The 24705-nt window shown below is 36.8% G+C and overlaps 2 protein-coding genes across 2 annotated transcripts; both read right to left on the reverse strand.

Moving 5' to 3' along the window:
* Positions 1 to 479: 479 nt before the first annotated feature.
* Positions 480 to 1412, reverse strand: LOC123641787 (olfactory receptor 4C16-like). The gene has a single exon (XM_045556725.1). The coding sequence runs from the start codon at positions 1410 to 1412 to the stop codon at positions 480 to 482; it is 933 nt and encodes a 310-aa protein (XP_045412681.1).
* Positions 1413 to 13696: 12284 nt separating this feature from the next.
* Positions 13697 to 14620, reverse strand: LOC123641790 (olfactory receptor 4C15-like). The gene has a single exon (XM_045556727.1). The coding sequence runs from the start codon at positions 14618 to 14620 to the stop codon at positions 13697 to 13699; it is 924 nt and encodes a 307-aa protein (XP_045412683.1).
* Between the last annotated feature and the right edge of the window lie 10085 nt (positions 14621 to 24705).

Below are 24705 nucleotides of genomic sequence, written 5' to 3' on the forward strand. Positions count from 1 at the left end.
TCTATAATTATTTAAGTCTGGTGCTTTCTTCTGACTCAGGAAGAACAACCAAGTTGAGCATAAGATATGATGAAACCAAAATGTCTAATAAAGGAAACTGTTTGGAAGAGGGAAAATTTGTCAGGGAAAATTTGGGTAATAGCAGGGAACTCCAGAAGTCAACATGAGGAAGAACATAAAAAAGAACAGACCAAAATTGTAAGTGACACAAAGCAGGCAAGAGAGCCAGAGACACAGCGGTGAACAACAGTGAAGACGATGAGCTTTATGTATCTCTTTGTACCTCAACCTGTCTCTTTCTCTGCATGAATGAGACTCAACATTAACCAGGGTATGTGTTCACATTGTCGCTTTTCCTAAAGGAACTAATCTTCATGCCCCAAGACAGGATTATACTAAATCAACAATAAGAAGATAATATTCTTTACTGACTTCTTCTAGGTCACTCCAAACTATAAAGAAGGATTTAAAACATTCATTCATCTTTTGTCATCTGACATCAATTTCTTGCTCCACAACTTCCTCATGGCATTTTTCACTTCTGCATTCCTCAATGTATAAATCACAGGGTTGAGCAAAGGTGTCCCAATTGTATAAAACACAGCTATCATCTTATCCACTGGGAAGGTGACTGCAGGACGTGTGTATATAAATATACAAGGTACAAAGAACAAGACCACCACGATGATGTGGGAGATGCAGGTGGACAGAGCTTTCTTCCTCCCTTCAGCACTGTGGTTTCTCAGAGAATGCAAGATGAACACATAGGAGAACATCAGCATGACAAAACTCACTGTACAAATGGCCCCACTGTTGGAAACCAAGAGTAGGTTGATCATGTAGGTGTCTGAACAGGCAAGTTTTAACAAGGGCTGCAAGTCACAGAAATAGTGATCAATGACATTGGGACCACAGAATGGCAAACTCAGGGCAAGAAAAATCTGAGCTGAAGAGTGCACACAGGACCCCACCCAGGCAACGGCCACCAACACACCACAGACACGGTAGCTCATGATGGTCATGTAGTGCAGCGGCTTACAGATGGCCACATAGCGGTCAATGGCCATGAGGATGAGGATGAAGATCTCCAAGCAGCCAAAGAAATGGGATGTAAAGACTTGGATAATGCACTGACTGAAAGAGATAGTGGCCTTCTTCAAAAGAGCATCCACAATCATTCTAGGGGCTGTGGAAGTAGAGAAGCAGGCATCAGATAATGATAAGTAGAAAAGGAAGAAGTACATTGGGCTCTCAAGTGCCCGGTTGGTCTTGATGGTAGTAATAATCAGCAAGTTTCCTAACAACGTCCCTAAATAGAAAAGCAAGAAAGTGACAAACACTATTTTCTTCCAAAAAGGATCCTGTGTCAACCCAATGAGAATGAACTCAGTCACATTATTACTCAGTTGCATGGTTTCATGAATGAGGAGAAGGGGCAAGTGTGAAATGGTTTATCTGCAAAAAATAAAGGTGTTAATTTATAGTGTGTTCTGTGCTGTTATGGAATATTTTAGGCAAAATTAATTATTCCTCACCAGAGACATTCTGTTTGTGGTTTCTTAATAAGTCACATCAACACTTGTTTCTCAATTTTAATCATTACTTCATAGTGCTATTATGAGGCTAAAATATGCTATGAATAGCATTCTTCAAGTAAAAACCTTTGTTAACTTTGGCAGGAATCTGATTAATTTTCCCAATTCAATAAATGAAAAATTAATATGCATGGATCTATTTTAATTTTAACTTCATTTTTTTCATTTTCAAGAGATATTGGGGCCCATTTGTGTGTGTGTGTATATATATATGGACTGATGGTCCTCTTCAAATATTTAATCAATAGTTTAATCACTAGTCAATAGCTGCCTTCCTTTCTGGAATTCCTTTCCATTTCTAGCTACTTCAACCATCTGGAAACTTCCAGACCCAGCTGTGGAGAAATCTCTGTGACGCCTTCAATGATTTCTTTTTGATAAATTAAATTATTTCTGCTGCTCTTTAATGGCTTTTAAATTATCTTTTCTTATGCTATTACATATATTTGCTTAAGTGCAATTAGGTGTGTGCTTCTTTTAGCTTCCTTCCTGGAATGAGAATATTGGAAAGCTATGTGTTCTTAAGATAATATTCTCCACTGTAGCAACCAAAGGTCATATATAATGCAGGTGCTTAGTGTTTTTTAATTGAAGGTTCTCTCTTACCTCTTGAAATATGATACTATTTATGTGATTATTGACTATTTTAGTATATTATGCTGATTGCAAAATATATTCATATCATTAATATACGAGGTCTATCTATTATGTGTGATAGACTGACAAATATGCTCCTCTTTAAAAAAAAAAAAGCCTGAGAGCTATTTTAAATAACTTACTGAGTCATCTCTACAACTTGGAGAAATACATGTTGTACTCTGCACAGCAAGATGGTGCCATGAAACACACTGGGGCTTTGACTCTCATAAAATGATCATCTTAGAAAGTAGTCATTGTTTCTCATGAATTCTTAGCCATTAACTAATGCAGGGAGAGCCCTGACATTTTTTTAGCTTTCTGATACTGATGCACATTTTTGGGGATTTCTGTATGTATGACTCTACATACATTTTTTTATTCTGGAGGATTGTTAACATTTTTCATCAGGTTCTCAAAGGAATGTGACAATAAGTGGGTTATAATGGTCTGGAGACAAAACAGCTCCAGTAATATAGCACATGTTCTAATAACTACTGCATTGACCTCAACTCTTCAAACAGGATTGGCTAACTTTAAGGTGGCTACATTGGTCAAAACAGTATTAAATAGACAATGTGTTGGTGTTGATAGTAGGAGAAAGGCTGAAAGAAGAGCAGTGAAGAAAAGGTGGAGGATGGATGAGGGTGGAACACAGTGTCAGGTGGCTCATTCTGTGCCTCTTTATCGTATTGCAGAGGACACAAGGAGAAGTATTGTTAAGGAGTCTCTCTATCTACCCAAACCTCAGTAAATCAGTTATACCAGACCTCTATCTTTGGGAGAATTCCTGTACTAACTTTATTTCTATGCAGAATTTACCATTCTCTGTAGAAAAGAAAACAGGTTGTCCCAAGCTGCTTTATCCTCCACAAACTCAAATTAAAGAGTGATATAACCTATCCACCTGGAGCTCCTCACCCTGTGTAACAGAATCTCATGATTCCTGCTATCTGGTCACAAGATGCCCTGGAAAATAGCCTGGCCTGAGGACCAAAATGTTATCATAAAATTCAATGCCCATTACCTATGCTTCCTATATCTGGTTGCCCTAAATGTCATAAAATTCATGTTTAATTCTTTTCCAAAATCTTACTAGACAGAGAGCAGGAGCATTGGTAGAGATGCACAGATAGATAAGATGACACATGGAAGAAGGTGGGGCAGCAGCACATATTGAGCAAAAGGGAAGATTTTTACCCAAAATATTTTTAGCAATGTCTCTACCACATATATGGCATATTATTTTTCACCTACAATATGTAGTGTTTAGACTGAGCATTTTCATGTCTGTTCTCAATGTTTTCCAGGGGGTAGTTATTCAACTTTTCAAAATAAATGTCAGATGTGCATCAATTTTAAATTATATTCTTATGATACTATTGAGGAAACATAAGTGGAATAATAATTCTATGGTGTGATATGCAATATTCTATTCAATTCTGTCACTTGGCTATGGAAAAGCTAACATTCTCCTGATATTTTGTAAAGGTTATTATTTTCTATTAACATTTTCTCTAATTGTTTATCAGGCATAAACTGTTCTATGTTTCTGGTACCCATAGCTTTAGTGAAGACTATCTTGCCCAGCTATCATCCATTAAAAAAAGGAAAAAACATTATAGACTTTTCTATACTGTGTCATCTCAAGAAATTATAATAAACCTTAAGACATATAGTGCATCATTCTCTCCTCACACAACAGTGCTGGTTTTTCACATACCTGGTGCTCATAAACTATTTTTTGAGTTCAAAATATCACTTTAGTTCAAAGCTTATATTTCATTCAATTTCATTCTTATATTAACAGTAAGCCTATGAAAACTAGGTTATTCATTTTTTTCCTATTCCTTTCTCAGAAGATGTGGGAACAGTATAGTCACAAGACATATAGGAATATATTTAAAAATCATTTAATTAATTTGTAATCATGACTCTAAGCTTGTAAAGATGGAAATAACTTATCACCTACCTGTTGGAAGACTCTCTAAATTAGGGTCATCTGTTTATCCCCTTTTGAAAGCAGCCTTCCCATAGAATACTTAAAAAAAAAAACCCAAACCAAACAAAGTTTCATTGTGCAATCCAGAGGGAATATTTCAATGCATAGTGATGTAAGATATTAGCATCCTAGGGAGTATTAGTCCCTAAAGTTTCTCTTCTTTTGTGAATCAGAAACATCTCACATGTTACAATAAATGTAACTTTTGGTTTGTCTCTTTAGCCTATAATAATAGCAATGACCTTCCTCATATTCTGTAAGGAGATACAAAGGTATGGAGATGTTAGGTGACTCAGGCCCACCAAAGGTTCCAGAGAAAAGGAGAAAAATGCTAATGGATGGTGGAGAGCATTATAGAAAAAAGGAAAATGAAAAAATATAATATTAATAGTATCATTGGTAAATGAGGAAGTGGGTCACTAAGAAATAATTCTGCTCCCATCTAGTGCCCTAAATTGCCACTTCATACATTAGCAAATAAACTTTTCTAGCTCCTATAAAACACTTGTAATATATTTGCAAGTACAATCCAGGGAGGGCAGTGTGGTGCTCCAGAGGTTCTATTCTGTGGGCTACAGAAAACGTCCACCAAAGAACCACAGATTTGTAACATGTGCTCTGAGTATTTAAATATGTATAATGGACACTGAATCTCATCTTTCTTTCAAAGTCATTTCCATTTGTTTTACTAATTCAGATTAGTAAAAAGACATTTATTAAGGAATACATTTTGCTGAAATAATATTACTTTAACCAAATACTTACTGAATATTTTTTATATACTAGGTTGTGTGCTTGCCACTTTACATTAGTTATATCTTTGAATTCACTTAATTATTCCAAGAGGAAGGTATTAACGATGACATTTCATATGGGAGAAAACTGAAACTCACAGAAGTTAATTAGCTTGCCTAAATTACATGTTTGGTAAGTTCAATATTGATATCTGTACTAATGACAGTTTTATTCTGTGTTTTTCCTCTTTCCACACATTTTCTTTACACTAGCCTAAACTGAAAACCAGGAAGCACTAGAAAGTGATGATGATGAAAGACATTTCTATGGCTGAGTAATAGTATCTCAGGTCGAGGAATTTAGACTTAAAAATAATGTAATGAGGGTAGGTTGAAATTCAGGTAGCCATAGATATATGAGGGAACATTTTCAGTAGACATTGAATGTTTTTGCAAGTATGAATTTCAAGTCAGTTCTACAGAACTAGATTTGGAAATCAGTATCTGTAAATGACTAAATCATGAAGGTGTGTGTGGTCACCCAAAGAAAGCAGGTTAGAGAAGACAGCCAGCAACAAAATGTAGGGTTACACCAACATTTAAAAGGATACTTGAAGGATCTCAAGAAGAATGTTCAAAGAATCATGATAAAATCATGAAAGAGTAGCCACATGGAGCCTAAAGGAGAATTCAGCAAGGAGTGCATGTTTTCTGTTTAAGAAGAGCACTGGTGTCTCAAACTTATACACATCCGGGTCCTGACCAAAGTGATCAGTAACTAGATAACTTTAAAATTCAAAAAATTTGCATAACAGTTAGAAACCAGGAAAGAATTCTCATTTTATTCCTCAAACTCTTAGCAAGTTCTATAAATTGCAAGCAGTTATTGAAGGTAGGGATCATGACTATCTTGTTCTCCACCACATTTGCCATAGTATTTATGAACTACAATTTATAGTATGCAATTAATAATCAATCATTTAGTAAGTGAATGCACAAAGAAAGCAGATGAAACCAGACTGAAAAAGCATTTGAATAACTATTTATTAAAATAATCATCTTTCCTGAAAAACTACCTCTATAATGTTAAATAAAATAAGAATATCTTCTGATTCTTTCCGAACCACACTAAGACCATTAATTTAGAAGGCAGCAGTTATTATAGAAGTGAAGTCTGATCTTGGAAAACTTCTGCAGGAGTCCCGTTCATAGATGTGATTTCTTAGCACAATCAACAGCACTGAGAGGCATCACATGAGATATTCAACATGTTATGTTGTCCCCATAATAGAATGTGATATTTTCCATGATGTAGTGTGGAAGGCCGTACCAACAATGAGGATGCATTCAGCCTTTGCAGGACATTTGCTGTTTTGCTGCACAATGTCTAAACACTTCTGTAGATACATCTGGCCTGCTGCATAATGATGGCTAAAGGTGACTTGTACAAACTGTCTCAGTGGGCCCTGATTGTCCACGTCCATTTTCCTTCTTGAATACATAACCCCTGATTTTTTCCTCTGAGAAATCACAACTTTTCCATATTCAGTCTGTAAGGTCTGGGTAGTATGATCTCCTGAGAATGGGAATATGACTTCTGCTGGGTCAATTAGAAAAGATATCTCCAAGGATGGAAAGATCAGGTCAGGAATCCAGTAGCAAATGAGATGCAAACTCCATACTCTTGTGGAAATTATTAAGAAAATTGGTACTAATTGATCCACACTTACATGCACATATGGAAGTAACATTCACTAAGTGTCAGGCAGGTGGGAGGGGGAGGAGGGAATGGGTATATTCATACCCAATGGGTGTGGTGCACACTGTCTGGGTGATGGGCACACTTGTAGCTCTGACTTGTGTGGTGCAAAGGCAATATATATATTCTAAACGTTTGTACCCCTGTAATATTCTGAAATAAAAAAAAAAGAAAAGTCTTTCTCTCTTTCCTAATAGAGTTTCTGAAAGGACAGGCCCAGAACTCCTGCCCTGTAATCTTACCACGAGTGGAGATAGCCTGATGAAAAATGGAGCCAACACCAAACGAAGCTGAGCCATCAGACATGCAAAAGAATATTGTATGGTATCTTAGAGATCACTGTTTCCTGGAATATAGCCTGGGTTTGAAAGCCTGCCCAAGTAGAATAAGATGTCCTCTTAGGGAAATGATGAGATGTATTGTCTTCACACTCTCACAGATTTGTTAGGCAGCTCAGTGAATAAATGAACTTCCAGAACTGTGAGTCTTAGATGGACCTGATACCTTCTGAGGGCAGACTCTGCAGATGTTTTCACCTCTAAGAAATTCCTTAAAGTGAAGAGGTCAAAGATTGCCTAATGAGAGACACATTTACCTTCATCCTATTTCATAATTTAAACCCCCAAATGATTAATTTGCTGATGTAGAGATATTTACAGGCATATTCCACGTTTGTCTAGGCTGTAATTCCTTGAGATCATGAACTATGCTGAAGTGACAGCAATGATGTATTCTTTAGATCAGCCCGGCTTACAGATTCTTTGAAACTCCAGCCCCTGACTCTGGCTCAGGACACCGGGACGGAAAAGTGTATTCCCGGAGGTAATATGGCAAACTGTGGTCAATATCTCCTTCCAACATGGTGTCTTGGTCTCTGAGGTTGATGCAAAGCTTTAATTATTCAAAGTGTTTCTTGCCAAAACCACTTCCATGCTAGCAGGGACTGTTGTTTCTATTCCCCAGCGATAACTTCTTCTAGCTGCCAATGGTTTCTTGGCAAGAAGCCCAACAGCTGAATCCTACTGTTGAGCTACGAAAACATGGCCCTTATTAGCAGGTCCCAATTTCCCCAACAAAGTGAAAGATGCTCTAACTTATTACATCATCCACTTTTATAGTGTTTCTGTCCCCAGTGCCCTGTCCAGTCAAAAACTGTGACTGAGGCTTTGTGCCTTTCTCCTATCTATGAATTCATGCCAACTCTCTGTCTTTGCACAGAGCAGCTTCCTGAGATTCCTCTTCTCCCCTTCCTGTCACAAAGAGCAGGGGCACAGCTACATCCTCACTCAAGACTGTGCGTCCCTTGTGATTTTCCATTGTCTATATACATGCAACCTGAGGTTACCTTTGTAATGTGTAGATAATTGTTTCTCAAATTTGAGTACTTGTTGAAGACTTTTAAATAGAGATGCTCTGACATTCAGCTTTAGCCTTCACCCAGTATCACTGATCGTCTTAGACATCATCATGGAAAGGCTGAAGAGTCAAATGCTTCCATCCCTGTCATTTCTGACATCTCTGCCCTTCAGGGATGTGACTGCATAGATTATCATCGTGCCTAATCTGCATAATGACACTATTAAAAATTAGTCATGTAAATCCGATTTATTGCCAATATATAAATATTCACTTGCAAATATTGGTGAACATTCCAGATGTGACTTGGAAAGACTATCTCCTTATTTGTTTTATTTTTTTTTTCATTTTTTTTGTATGTCAAACATTAACTGACATTCTCATAGTGTAAATAGTTATAATAGTAACTTCCTGTGCAAAAGTGAACACAGACATGATGGCCACAGCTGCAAGTGAAAGTAAATCATTTCAGTAACTAGTGTGAATAGTGTTACAAAGCAAATTGAAATTGTGCAAGTTTTTCCTTCCTTTGCTTTTTTAAAACATATTCCCTCATTGCTAATGAGTGAAATCCTTTCTTATCTTCTTGTCTCAAGCAAATGCAACAGTGAAAGGAAAGCTTAGCATAACTAGCTCCATTTTGCTTCTGACCTCAGGTTAAAAGCTTCCACTTAGCTCTGCACATAGGCTAAAGGAAAGGTGGCAACTCTCCTTCTCCCAAAAGTAACCCCCAGGGTGGTAAGGAAAGCATCATATGTGTGACAATGCTATGTTAAAGAGTTGTATCCTGACCTTCTTCCTCCAAAGTTTACTGACCAAGAGCAAAGGAGTTTTACGACCTCCTCAGACCCTCACTGATGTACAGATGTCTGCAGTTCTCCATTACCACTCGCAGCCCAACCCACCTCTTCCCCTGTCCTTAAAGTAAAAAGGAGCCTGAAGTTCATACTAACTTAAGATGGTTCTTGGTTCGTTAGTCTACCATCTTCTTAGTTTGCTGGCTCTCTGAATAAAAGTCACTTTCCTTTGCCCAACGCCTTGCTCTCTCGACTTGTTGGCTGTCCTGTGGTGAGTGGGATGAGCTTAGACTCAGTTACACTAATTAATAAAGTTATTTGATAGGGATAGCATAGTTCTGTAATATTTGTGTGTGTGTGTGCATGTGAGTTCACACACATACAAATACTCAAGGTATATGAAATTTATATTTTAATAATATTTTTACTTTTTGTTTGGTTTGAACTTTGTAAAGGATGATGGCTGATAGAAGGGGTCTGGATGAATTTCTCCAGTGAGATGTTGAAGAAATGTTTCCAGGATAGAGCAGAAAACAGGAAGAAGACAAAGAAAAGTTAAAAAGAAAGATACTGAGTCATTTTAAAAATACAGTCATTGGAAGGATGGAAAATAAGCTCTTCAGCCCTGGGGATAGTGGGTTCTCTAGGTAACAGTTCTGATGCCCACAAACATTTTCAAAATGATCTCTCTGGATTACTTCCTAGAAGGAAGGTCCACAACTGAAATTTATCTCGGCTTCTCAGCTATTGAAGAACTAATAATTGTCAAGATTTCTATTCTTGCTGTATAGCATTAGAGACAGGTGCTAATACACCTGAGTGTGTAGAGAGACCACTGTAATATCAGTGGTGTATGGTTAAGTTAACTCATCCCAATGATGTCTGAAATCAGCTCTGTGGGGCACACTGTATCGTGGCCCAGGCCTCTGGGAATTTGAGATCAGAACTTCCTGCATTAGGTTATGGGAGCCCATAAGAACATGTGCTGTCATATCACAGTGGAAATTTGTTGGACACTTCTGTTCCAACCCTAGTTGGCAAAACCAAGTGGATGCCTGGATGTAAATTTGATATATCACTTTAGTTATTAATAATCTATTTTTCTTTGCTCTTTTCTTCTTATTCTTTGTATTATTTAATATGCATGATCTTTAAAAATATGATTTATCATACATAATGTTTTATATTCTTTAGGAATTTTCCTTGTTCTGATATTTTGAGATAGCAAAGTGAACATTTTGTTTTTTAATCTAACACTACACAATGTAAAGAATTTCTCAAGAGTGCTTTGTCTTTAAGAATCAATGGCCTAAGTGCAATAAATACTTAAAAATGAAATTCAGATATTACAAGTTATTTTTATTAATGTTATAAATGCCAAAATTCAAACTTTTATATAAAGATTAGAATTCTTATGTGTGCTAGCCACTACTATTCTTCTTGATTTAAAATTATTTAAGTATCTTTAGACCATTTCTTAGCTCAAAAGTCTTATAAATTCTTTCCAAAATTTTAGGTGGCCAACATACTCTGCCAATCAACCTGTGTGGAGTGAATACCCACAGACCTGACACCCACTTCCACCACCAAGGTAGGCCTGCTCAGCCACCATTGCCACTGCTGCTGGGGAAACTGGGCAGACAAAACACAGATGACCACTTTCCCCTGTGAAGAGGAACCCCGACTGCCCCCATGTGATATTTCAGCAGTGGCCTGGAGACTAATCCACCCGTCCAACATGAATATCCTCCAGCACATGCTTGGACTGTGACAACCACAGGGCTGTGGGGAGATGCAGAGGAACGTCACTGTTACAGACTCACAGTGTATACACCCCCTCCTGTCTGGTCAATTTTCCAGAGCAAAACTCAAGCATGCCTTTAAGTGACCTCTTCCTGGGTAAGATCAATGGGATTGATGAGAAATTTGAAAATGACACAAAAAAACCAAAAAATAATTTGAGACATGAATGAAAAATTCATTAAAGAGCTAGATAATCTGAAAAAAAAAATATAACAGAATCCCTGGATATGAAAGCTTCCCTTAGGAAATTTCAATATACAGTGGAAAGTTTTAAAACAGACTAGGACAAGCAAAAAGAAGAATTTCAGATCTTGAAGACAAGATTTTCAAATCAACCCAGTCAGTCAAAAATGAAGAAAACAAGAATCAAGAAGTAAGAACAATCTCTCCAAGAAATATGGGATTATGTAAAGCAAACAAATACAAGACTCATAGGTATCTCTGAGAGAGAAAAAGAAAAAGCAAAGAACATGTAAAACCTATTTGAGGGAATAATGGAGGAAAACTTCTATGGTACTGATAGAGATTTAGACATTCAGATACAAAAGGGTCATCGAACACAAGGAAGATTCACAGCAAATAGGGCTTTGCCAAAGCACATAGTCATCAGTCTGGCCAAAGTCAAACTGACTAAAATCAAAAAACCCAAAAAATTAAGAGCAAGAAATTAAAACACATTACTAGAAAAGATCACTTTTAACAAAGGAAGATGGCAGTAAGTAAGAAAGAAAGAGAGGACCACAAAAGAACCAGAATTCAAATCACAACATGGCAGTAGTAAGTCTTTACCTGTCAATAACATTGAATGGAAATGGACTAAACTCTCCAATCCCAAGACATAGAGTGGCCGAATGTATAAAAAAATAAGATCCAACTATGTGTTGTCTGCAAGAAACACTCTTCACCTACAAAGACACACACAGACTGAAAATAAAGGGATGGAAAAAGATGTTGGATGGAAAAAGATACTGCACGCAAATGGAAATAAAAAAAAGGAGTAGCTATACTTCTATCAGATAAAATAGATTTCAAGACACAAACTGTAAAAAGAGACAAAGAAGGTCATTATATAATGATAAAGAGGTCAATTCAGCAAGAGCATATAACAATTCTAAATATGTATGTACCGAACACTTGAGTACCCAGATATAAAGAGAAAATACTATCAGAGCTAAAGAAAAGTAGACCACAAAACAACAATCGTTGGAGATCTCAACACTCCACTTTCAGCATTGGACAGACCATCCAGACAGAAAATCTACAATGAAACATTTGATTTAATCTGCACTATAGACCAAATGTAGACAGAATATTTCATCCAAAAGCTGAAGAATTCACATTATTCTCCTCATCTCATGGATCATTTTCTAACATATGGTCTGTTAGACAACAAAACAAGTCTCAAAAAATTCAACAAAATTGACATCATATCAAGCTTTTTCTCTGACCACAATGGAATAAAACTAGAAATTAATAACAAGAGGAACATTGGAAAATACTCAAACACATGGTAATTAAACCATGTGGCCCTGAATGACCACTGGGTGAATGAAGAGATGAAGAAGGAAATTTTAAAATGTCTCAAAACAAAAGGAAATGAAAATACAACATATGGGATGCAGCAAAAGCAATAATGAGAGGAAAGTTTACAGCAATAAGTGCCTACATTAAAAAAGTAGAAAAGCTTCAAATAAAGAAACTAATGATGCATCTCAAAGAACTTGAAAAAGAAGAGCGGCCGGGCACGGTGGCTCATGCTTGTAATCCTAGCCCTCTGGGAGGCCGAAGTGGGTGGATGGCTCGAGGTCAGGAGTTTGAGACCAGCTTGAGCGAGACCCTGTCTCTACTAAAAATCGAAATAAAAAAATTATCTGGACTACTAAAAATATATATAGAAAAAAAATTAGCTGGGCATGGTGGCACATGCCTGTAGTCCCAGCTACTCGGGAGGCTGAGGCAGTGGGATGGCTTAAGCCCAGGAGTTTGAGGTTGCTGTGAGCTAGGCTGATGCCACGGCACTCACTCTAGCCGGGGCAACAAAGTGAGACTCTGTCTCAAAAAAAAAAAAAAAAAAAAACACACAAAAAAAAAAACCAAAAAAAAGAAAAAGAAGAGCAAACCAAACCCAAAATTAGTAGAGGGAAAGAAATAATAAAGATCAGAGAAGAAATAAATAAAATCGAAACAAAAAAATACAAAAAAGATCAATGAAACAAAAAATTGGGTTTTTGAAAAGATAAACAAAATAGATACTCCTTTAGCCAGACTAACAAAAAAAGGAGAGAAGACCGAAATAAATAAAGAGATGAAAAAGGAGATATTCATTCATCTTTTTTATGGCTGACTAATACTCCATGGTGCACATATACTGCATTTTATTAATCCACTCATAAATTGATGGGAGACCATTCTCCTAAGTGAAGTATTACAGCAATGAAAAAACAAACACCACATGTACTCACTATTAAATTGGAACTAACTGATGAGCACACAAGTGCACAGAGGGAAGTAAAAATCAGTAGAGAGCAGCCAGGAGGAAGAGGGGAGGAGGGAGGGGATCAAAGTAACATAATAGGTACTATGAACACTATTTAGGTGACAGGACACCTATAATCAGGACTCAAGCATTGCAAAAATGACCCAAGTAACAAAAATCATCTGTACTCCCATAATATTTTGAAACAAAAAGTATTTAAACAAAAAGAGAAAGAAAAAGGAGATATTACAATTGATACTATAGAAATCCAAAGGATCATTACAGACTACTTCGAGCAACTATATTCCAATTAATTGGAAAACATACAATAAATGGATAAATTCTGAGAAACAAAACACCAAAAAGAAATCCAAAACTTGAATAAACCAATAAAAATAACAAGATAGAAGCAGTAATAAAAAGTCTCCCACCAAAAATATATAAGAATTATCCAATAAATTTTTTTCCAAGACAATTTTGACTTTTTTAGTCTTAACCTTGATTTTATAAAAAAAAATGTTTAATATTTAATTTGCCATCACACCACCACCAATCTCTTCCATACATTCCTCATGGCATTTTTTACCTCCTTATTCCTGAAAGTATAAATCAAAGGATTGAGCAAGGGAGCTAGGATGGCATAAATTATTGCCACCATTTTGTCAGAGGATAAAGCAGATGGAGGTCGTGTGTATACAAACATGCACGGGACAAAGAACAAAACCACAACGGTAATGTGAGATCCACAGGTAGACAGAGCTTTTCTCCGCCCTTCAGAACTATGAGTTCTCAGAGAAAACAAGATGACACCATAGGAGACAAGCAACAAGGAGAAGATTATGATGCAGAAAAACCCACTGTTGATGACCACAAAAAGGCCAAATATGTGAGTGTCGGTGCAGGCAAGATCCAGTAATGGATACAAGTCACAGTAGAAGTGATCAATGACATTGGGACCACAGAAGGGCAACTGGAAAGTAAAGAGAATTTGTATCGTGGAATGCGAGAAGCCCCCTGCCCAGGCTACCGCAATAAGAATGCCACAGAGCTTCTGGTTCATGATGGAAGAGTAATGCAAAGGCTTGCAAATGGCCACATACCGATCATAGGCCATGGCTGTGAGGACAATCACCTCTGCTCCGCTAAAGAAGTGGTCAGCAAAAAGCTGTATCATGCAGCCTTGAAAGGAGATGGTTTTCCTCTCATAAAGGGAGTCCAAAATCGCCTTTGGCATGAAGGTGGAGGAGAAGCATGCATCTAGGAAGGACAGAAAAGCCAAGAAGAAGTACATGGGGGATCCCAGTAGTGCAGGGCTGCTGAGGATGGTTACTACAATTAGCATGTTGCTCCCAACTATTGCAATGTAGATAAACAAAAATACAACAAATAATATTTTCTGAACATTTGGATTCTGTGAAAGCCCCAGGAAGACAAATTCAGTAACAAAGCTTTGGTTGTGCATAATTTCCAAGGAAAAGGTGAAATCTCCAACAGTGATGATCATGTAGGATCTGCAGTCATGGTAAAGAAAAATTTGCTTCAGTTCAAGTTGTGTATTATAGTCATCAACAAGTTTGGAGCATCCACATACAAAATTATCTGAGTGCTGGTGTTGTCACTGAGAACACAAAATTCGAAATTGTTGGAGGCAGTACTGAAAGATCAGGCAGAATTGAGGTGGAGACAAATTATTGAATGCCTTAAGAGAGACGTAGTTTCAATATTGGGGAAGGAAAGGATTCACATATGGTAGAGAAGAGAAATAGTTTTCATCTGAAGTGCCAGCTTTGATCATTAACTGGTGGCTTCCTGGAGTGAATTGTTGAGAAGCATTCTGAAGCCACCTCCAAGTTAAGAGGAAAGGAGGACTGTAGTTTATTAGTGGTGCCTGCCATTGGCAGGGAATGCGAGCGAAGGTGACCAGCATGACATCCTAACCTGGAGACTGCCTTACCTACAAGTAGAAAAAGAAATAACGTGCAGTTTAAAGCCTCTTGAAAATCATGGCTACTCCTCAAATATTTCTTTGAAACTCTGAACTGTATTAGGCCTTTAAATGAATTAATTCATTCTTCATAAAAGAGAATGATCTGTGGAAAATGCCTAGCTGTAAACTTAATACATAATAAGTATGCACTCAGTGTTCAGTTTATTTTTAATCTGTCATTTTAAAATGAGAACAGAAGTTTATAAAAATAATAATGCCTACATCAAAGTGTCTTCACGGTGACTAAGTGAAATAGGTGGGTCTCAGGACTCACTGCCTAGAACACAGTCTGTGATAGTTCTGTTGTCCCTGTTGATTGGTGGGAAATTCATGCTTAAAGAGGTTAAGTTCCAGCAAACAACAGATGCTTGATCTGGGCTTTGACCACAGAGCCTCTGGCTCCAGCACCTACTGCATCAACAGGGAGAAGAGTGGGATTTTCTTGTTTCAACAAGAACATCACAGTAGGGTTGACCTTTCTACAAGCACTTACATGTACAAATTGGCAGCCACCACACAGGCAAGGAAGAGAAAGAACAAGTTGCATACAGTACAGAGTCTTGAGGCTTTATTAATTATTTGTTAATTATTTACACAATGCGGTCAGGTCTGATCCAGTATAACCACTAAGGATATACACGTTTCAAATGTATTTGACATTATCATAAAGCAGACAGGTGTGTATTTATAAATAGCTTAACTGCTCATCTCCCAGGATTATAATGAGGGTCAAAATCGAAAATGTGAAAATGTTCCTTATGATAAAATGCCCTTACCAATTGTAGTTACTATTATCTCACTTACAAAGCCATCCACCTTGCCCTTAGAAAGGTTTGGAATGAGTCATCCAGATAATTATCCAACTTTTGACTTCATTTTCCACAAGTAGACACAGCTTCACAAGATGATTGGATTCTCATCTGTACGTGTAACTGAAACGTATCACTCATATAGCACATATATATGTCTGCATGTGTTAATATTTGTACATGTACACATATATATTTTTGCTGAAAAAATAGGTGAATAAAAGAAAAACAGGAATTATTGTGAGACTTGCAAATAAGCTGATTTTTATGAATGCCACTTAGAGTTAACAGAAACAATCAAATGTTAATACAACTAAGAAATACACAATTGTGTATGTTAATATCCATCCTTTGATGCGCTTTCAAACAATCATTTCCATTATTTCTCCAGGGTCATTCTTGGCGTAGTCTGCATGATGACCTGCATATCCAGTTACAAGTTGTTGCCAAGAAAACAAGAGTTCAATCAAATCCTGTAAGGTCATGGGATCAGACAACCCCCACTTACTACAAAGCAAAAAATATCAACATATGACCCAGCAGTGTTAAGATTAGCTTAGGACCAAAGCAGGAAAGAAAATGAAGTGAAATGAATAAAAACATCAGCTCCAGACTCACACAGACCTGGTTTCAAATCCAGGATCTTCTACTGGGGTGGAACATGTTACTGAAAATTCTTCAAATTCTCAAAACCTCAGTTGCCACTTCTGTAAGTGGATATAAGAAGAGTGTCTATTGATAGGGTTCTTGTGAGAATCAGATAAGGCAACACACACAAAAACATTGATGCAGTAACAAGCCCGGAAGGTCATGATGAGTGGTGAGAACAAGCTCCCAGAGTCATTGACACAGAGCAGAAATGATAACACCTTCACTCCTAATTTCTGCTTTACCATGACCAACATGGTTTTTACACATCCTGTTATTAACTTACAAGTATAAAACATTTTGTATTATTGGTCTCAGTACAGAAGTGACATTTTTTAAATGTACAACACTTTTATTTATTTATTTTTTATTTTTTTGAGACAGAGTCTCACTCTATTGCCCAGGCTAGAGTGCCGTGGCGTCAGCCTAGCTCACAGCAACCTCAAACTCCTGGGCTCAAGCAATCCTCCTGCCTCAGCCTCCCAACTAGCTGGGACTACAGGCATGTGCCGCCATGCCCAGCTAATGTTTTCTATATATTTTTAGCTGTCCAGATCATTTCTTTCTATTTTTAGTAGAGACGGGGTCTCATTCTTGCTCAGGCTGATCTCAAACTCCTGAGCTCAAATGATCCGCCCGCCTCGGCCTCCCAGAGTACTAGGATTACAGGTGTGAGCTATTGTGCCGGGCCTTAAATGTACAACACTTTTAAACTTCCTTCATAATTCCTGAATAAATGACTGTGGCTCTCAGACCCACCAGCATCCACTCCTGTTCAGATAGCTTCATTGCGCAAAGAAAACCTAGTTGAGTGGGGGTGGAAAGGAAGAGGAGGCTCTGTAGTAATCGGATAATTATGCAACTCTTAATTGCTCCACCTCCTTTATCCTGGGTGTTCTAAGGCAACACCGTTTTAGAATTAAAATATTCGTTAGATATAAACAAACCCACCCCTTCTTCTTTCAGGTAAAGGAATTTCCAAAGTTAGTGTTAAAACTTTGATAATAGAGAGTATAGTGTCCTCACAATTTGTGATCACAAGAGTTATGATTTTAAATCATTTGAAAGATAATTGCCCTAAATACAATGTGTTGTCCCAGGTTGAATCCTAGCACAGAAAAAGGACAGTAGTGGACAAATTGTTGAAATGTGAATAAAATCTAATGTATCATTCAGAGTAATATGTCAATGCTCATTTAATAGTCTTGACAAATGTAGCCATGGTAATGTAAGTTGATAAGAGTAAGGGAAACAGTATTGTAAAGTTGTTATATTCTCTTAGTAACTTTTCGGTTAATCTAAAATTATTCCAAATGAAAAGTTAATTAAAAAGAAAAAATTGTCCAATTTGTGCTAGCAAAACTCAAGCAATCTCAGCTTCATCAAGTACTGGCCACGTGTCATTGAACAAACCACTGTGCCTCAGCCACCTCTGCTATAAAAGAGATAGTAACACTTGTTCAAGCTGCCTGACTCATGAAAGTAAAATAGACAGTCATTATTAATGTATTTTGCAAAGTAGAAATCAAATATTGATGGCAGCATTAATTTTAAGCAGCATCTATATATGGACACAAAGCGAGCTAGAAAATTGAATTTGTCTTAGGAATAAAATATATGTTTTTAAAGTCATGCTAATTTTTAATTATACTCATTCTACAATTGCAATGAAACTGCTTCATTCATGTAATCCTTTTAGAAAACATTAGTAAATAATTTCAGAATTATAAACATGTTTGTGTTTTTTATACTAGTAACCCCAATCGTAAACATTTATTCTGAAGCTGAAATGAGATGGGGAAGTTTTATAATGAAAGATGGTGCTATGTCATTTATAATAGTGAAAATTTAGAAATATCTAAAATATTCCATGATAGGAAGAAGTTTATGTAAATCAGGTTATCAGAATTTAATAACACATGGCTCTGTATATGTAAAACACTAATAATATGAGGGCATAGGAGAAGCATTTTTATTTATGAGTGAGAAAAACACTAAATGTTGTAATTATTCTGCTCATTTGTATAGATAATTTAAATATAATCTTATAATCTGGAAGAATCATAAAAATTATACTGACTTTTTGTTTGCAATGTATAAATTGTTATTATTAGAATATTTAAACATCAAGTTTAAAAACCACAATACTGTATTTTTTTACCATTTAAACAGTTCAGACAAAGGAGGTGGGGTTCAGGGATAATTCATTTGCATAGATGGAACTAACATGCTAACATAACACAGAATCTTACATTAAAATTATAAACTCATATACTTTCCATAAACAGCCATACCATGGGGCCAGCCCTCCGTGTACTCTAAGCCCCCACTTTGGTGTCAATGTTAAATTCACATTCTCCTCTAGGTAGCAGCTTATTCTGTCCATATTTCTCCTGGTCTTTCCTGATGGCCACACCCTTAATATGCTGGAGCTGCACCTCAGATTGCTCAGGTCCCCTTTGCAGCATCTCTTGGAACTGTGACCTTGGGAAGTTGACCTCCTCATGCCCACTATCCACATTGTCTACTATTTCCTTCCCATCAGTTTTTGAAATGAAGCTAATCATAGCATCAGTCATTCTGAAAATAATAGACTTTCTGTTTCAAGGTTCAAATATATATAACAGTCAGAATTATAAGATGAATTAGTAGCAAGATTGTCATTACAAGTAATTTTTGTGTTTTTGAGAGAGAGTCTCACTAAGTCATCCTTCGTAGAGTGCAGTGGCATCTTCGTAGCTCACAGCAACCTCAAACTCCTGGGCTTGAAAGATCCTCTTGCCTCAGCCTCCTGAGTAGCTGCGACTACAGGTGTGGGCCACAACACCAGGCTAATTTTTTTATTTTTAGTATAGACAGGGTCTCATTCTTGCTCAGGCTGGTCTTGATCTCCTGAGCTCAAGCAATCCTCCTGCCTTGGCCTCCCAGAGTGCTAGTATTAGAGCCATGAGCCACCTTATCCAGCCAGTAATATTTTGTAGTCACATTTCAAGCAGTAAATTTGAGATGCATTTATATGTACATATGTGTGCATATCAGTCACATTTCCATACATTTTTCCAAATATTGTTATTACAAAGAAAAAGAATATATTGAAATCCTATTTGCAATTACCCTCCCTGTTAAGTTTCTTAAATCCACCATATTTTTGATGCAGGATTATTATTGAGCAATAAAAGATTTATTCCTTGCCTGTCTAGCAAAGCACATTTCTTTCCCTGGAAATCTGGGACGTTCTCTTCAAATGTCAGAATTTCAGATCCTTTTCTCTCCTCTCTATAGTGCTCTGCTGATTTCCCTAAATCTCTCAACTTTTATACTCTTACTACTTCTGGAATTTAAAAAACAAACAAACAGACAGGCAAAAAAACACTTTCTCTGTTCCCACTGGTATCTTTTCTGATCCATGCCTGAACCTTCTTTTCTTCTGTTGTCTTAGTGATTTAGCTTATTTTAGGTGTCAAAGCCAGGAAAATGAGCACTAAGCAATTTAAATTTTCCTGAACAATTCTGAGGCAGGAACCTAATGCTATTTGTGACATCAAATGTGCTTAGGAAAATAAAGTAGAAGTAGTTAAAATCAGAAGACTTCACTCTGTGATGTGAGACAGCTTGCTTACCCTTAATGTCCTTCCCTGTGCCATTTGTTAGGGTGTTGTGGAAACAGTAAGTGCTTTATTCTATATCAGTACAATAAATGCTTTTTTCTACATCAGTAACCCTGTATATGGTACAGCAGACTTTGAATTTACTGTATTATGTCAGTGTTCTTTATTTAGCCTTTAAATAGCAGAAAAATCTTCTTTTTAATCTAAAACATCAGGATGGGGAGAGCATCAGAGCATAAAAGATAAATGAGAATATTTTGCAAAGAATAAATAAGATGCTATTAGAGAGGAAGGACAAAAATATGCACTTGTTGCTTTTCTAGGTTATTTGGATTTAACTTTCAGATGAAAGGCTGAAGATAGGTTTTATTTCATTAGACTTGAATTAATTAGGTGCTCCTACTGCCTCTCCCCTGAAACAAACACTAATTTGCTTTCTAACAGCTGCTGTTCATTGGACACTTAGTATGTATCAAGTGCAGTTCTATGGACTCCACTTGTATTATTTTATTTGTTTCCACATATTTTCAGCTGGATAATATTATTAACATTATCCTCATTAAGTACGAGGAGTCTAAGAGCCAGAAAGGTTATATAACTAGCGCAAGTGTACACAGTTTTAAGTGATAGGCTCATGCATTGCATTAAACTTTATAGCCAGACCATATCACCCACACTTTGAAGCACTGCATCAGAATTTGAAATCCTCTATGAAAATGCAAACATGGAAATTTTAAATCTCACCATTTATCAGTTCCTTGCAGATTCTGATGATGCTAATGTCCTATTCTCTAGAAGAAAAGTCCATTTGGTGGCTGGCCAAAACAGGAAGGTTGTTTCCAACCATTCCTTGTAGATCTAAGAGAGAGGAAGAGCATCTCTAGCAGACAGGTAGAGAATGTCTCCTGTGGTTTATCAATGCTGTGTTTAATGTAGTCTCAGCAAAAAAAATAAAGCAGCAATAGTTTCCTCCTTGGTTTCCTACTGGAATGTGAAGAAATTTCCCTGAGGGGTCATGAACCTATAAAATTGCTTCTCAACTCCTCCAGGATTTGGGAATTTCCCATCGGTATGATTTTCCAAGACACAGTTTTATTATATGTGCTTTGACTTACTCAAGTCTTTGGAAAACGTTTATATTCCTGATCAATTAGAGGGTATTTTTTTCTTTTTTCTTTTTCAACTTCCAGTTTCTATTACAAGATGTTTTCATTTTCCTTCATGTTAAGGATAGAGTACTGTATCTACTGTGATGGAATAACCGATTTAGGGCAACCTCCTGTGTACTTACTAAGTAAAAGAGCTGCGTTCTGGGATAAGACAGCATCAATCCATAAGGACAACATACGTTGTTTGGGGACTAGGGTAGCAATGAGTGCTTATTAAAGAATAACATTTTATATGTAAGTATGTAAAGATTCATAGATTAATCAAAATGTTATTTTTTTCTCTCAGAATTGATCTTGATGTTCCATGACTTTAAAACTAAAAGTACAATTTCTAGAGAGTCAATGAATTTTTCTCTTTTCATATTATTTGAAAAGATGTTAGGGTAGGTCTGGTTACTCTAAGAAAGCATAGCATTGAGACTGGAGCCTGAGGGACAACTTGAACTTAGCTCATGTCCCTTCAGAGAGGGATGACACCAATTTGTTGCTTCATACAGTCTTTAAACATTTTATCCTGCCTACTTATATGTTTATTCACACCTCACAGAAAAATGCCAAACTGACGTTATTTATCAGAAAAGTCAAGGCCCAGAAGCACCATCACTTAGACTATTAGTGGAATTAAGAAAGAAGTGTTATTTTTTTTTGTAAAGGAGATAATACAATTCCAGAAAGTGAAATCATGTTTCTAAGGTTAAGATTCCCTTTTATTGCACCTAGAATAGTGCTATGCACAGAGTGGGTGCTTGTATTATTGTGGTTTAAAAAAAAAGTGTAAGCTGATAAATTTTGTGCTTATCTTCAAGGCTGGCTTAAGTATAAAATTATTTTTTAAAACACTTGAAAAATTAAAGGATTTGCAAAGATGTGGAAACAACCCAAGTGCCCATCAATCCACGAATGGATTAGTAAACTGTGGTATATGTATACCATGGAGTACTACTCAGCTATAAGAAATAATGATGATACGACATCTCTTTGGTTCTCCTGGAGAGAGCTGGAATTATATTATATTAAGTGAAGTATCTAAAGAATGGAAAAACAAGCATCACATGTACTCACCAGAAAACTGGTTTCCCTGATCATCACCTAAATGTACATCAGGGAAGGATACCAATTGGATATCAGACTGGGATGGGGGGTGGGGGGAGGGGATGGGTGTATGCCTACATGATGAGTGCGTTGCACACCCTCTGGGGAATGGTCATGCTTGAAGGTGCAGAGGCGGGGAGGTGGGGGGGGGGGAGGGGATGGAGGTATGACTACATGATGAGTGCCAGGTGCGCTGTCTGGAGAATGAGAATGGACGCGCTTGGGACTCTGACTCGGGGGGATGGGCGGGACATGGACAATGTATATGACCTGAACTTATGTACCCCCATGATGAGCTGAAATAAAAAAAAAAAAAAAGATTTTATATGTGTGTCCTGGTACAGAAGAATCACCTGGTATGGACCACAGTCCTAGTTAGGGTGATATTTTATCTATATCACTCAGCAATGGACTTGACCAATTCATTCTGAAACCCTGGTTCTCACTCCAAGCCACAGTTAGCATCTTCTACTTCATTCCATGCCCTGATTGGTTAATCCTTTATTATTTGTTTTGTTAGAGGAACAGAATGGAATAAAATAAAAATATGATTATAAAGATGGAGTAAGGTAGATAATATAAGAAGCATTATTTTTACACAGTTATGAAAAATAGGGTAAGTTATTTTTAAAGTTTAAATCAGAAAAGGGAAAGACAGAGACAGAGGGAGTCACAGCCAAGGAGAAGAAATAGTAGATGGGGGATAGCAATTTTCCTTTCCAGAATTTATCCAATATTCTAGTCTTTCCTACTGATTTAAAATTGTCTTATCAGTTGATATTACAACTGATACTGAAAAATAAAAAAAATCTAAAGGATCATTAGAGACTACTGTGAACCACGATATGGCAATAAATTACAAAACCTAGCACAAGTTGCGTAGACACATGCAACCTACCAAGAGTGAACCAGATAGAAATTCAAATCCTGAAATTCAGTACCTCTTTCTGAAGTCAGTCTCTGCCCAGTTCACTCACTTTGAAGAGTCCACTGAAGTTTCAATTCACTCCGAAGTTTTCCTTGTTTACAGATAAGGGTTTTTTAATTTCAAAATACTAAGGCAGTACAAATGTTTCTGTTAAATAGATACCATGCTTAAGTCAAGGCTTTTAGTGTGTCTGTCACTAGAACAATGCTTATTGTCCCCAATAGGTGATTGTTTTTTAACCCTCATTGCCTTGCCACTCTCTCCCTGCCTTGGTTTTCCCATGTCTTTTATATCTCTTTGTGCCCATTATCCTACATGAGGTACCTCAGAAATGGAAAAAACATATAAGTTTAATCATATTAACTTTTGTCTATAAAAGTCTATCTTTTATATCAGTGCCAACAAATTGGAGTAAAATACAATCTCATTTTAAATGAAAATAAATTCTATTGAATTCCACTGTTGCTATGTTATTCATGAATTAAAATTTTACATATAACAAAGTTTTATATGTAGAGTGTTGACTAGACACAATAGATGTAGAGTTACAAAGTGTGTTGAAATTACTCTATGCCTGCTGTATTCTAAATGTTTCTGCTCCTCTACAAATTCATATGTTGAAATTCCAACCCCTGTGGTAAATTGTATCAGCAGAAAGGGAGGTAATTACAGCCCTCATAAAATAGGCCCCGGAGAGATCCTTTCCCTTTAAACCAGGCAAGGTTATATCAAGAAGACTGCAGCCTGTGAAATGGGAAGGGTCCCTCACTAGACACAGAGTCTTCTGGCACATTGACATTGGACTTCCCAGCCTCCAGAACTTTAAGAAAAAAACATCTGTTGTTTATAAGATACCTAGTTTCTGATATTTTGTTATAGCATCCCCAAATGGGCTAAACACGGCCTATTTCTTACAAAGAATTTTGAGTGGTTTTCCAGTAGGTTTTCTCTGAATACTTCATCTTTTATTGAAGTTTGAGGGTCTATTAATGTAGGTAGATATCTCCAGAGAGGCAGGATTAAGCATCTATTTCCAGAGTAGAATTTTCTGGGAGAATGTCTTTAATTCTCAGGTTGGCAAGAAAATAACTTTGGTTCTGTGAGTGTCCAGAGTCCTGTGGACTACCTCTTATGATCACATTCATAATGGACTAGAATAAAATCTAGAAAACAATTGCTGTACACACAGACATTTATTCTACCATTAGTCAGTACATTTCTTCTTAAAGGAAAACTTGTACAGGAAACTAAGTTACCATGCAACAATGGCCAGATGTGGATAGAATCCAAGTAAGGGCCATCATAG

This window comes from Lemur catta, chromosome 7, assembly GCF_020740605.2.
Source record: "Lemur catta isolate mLemCat1 chromosome 7, mLemCat1.pri, whole genome shotgun sequence".
In the NCBI taxonomy this organism is placed as follows: domain Eukaryota; kingdom Metazoa; phylum Chordata; class Mammalia; order Primates; family Lemuridae; genus Lemur; species Lemur catta.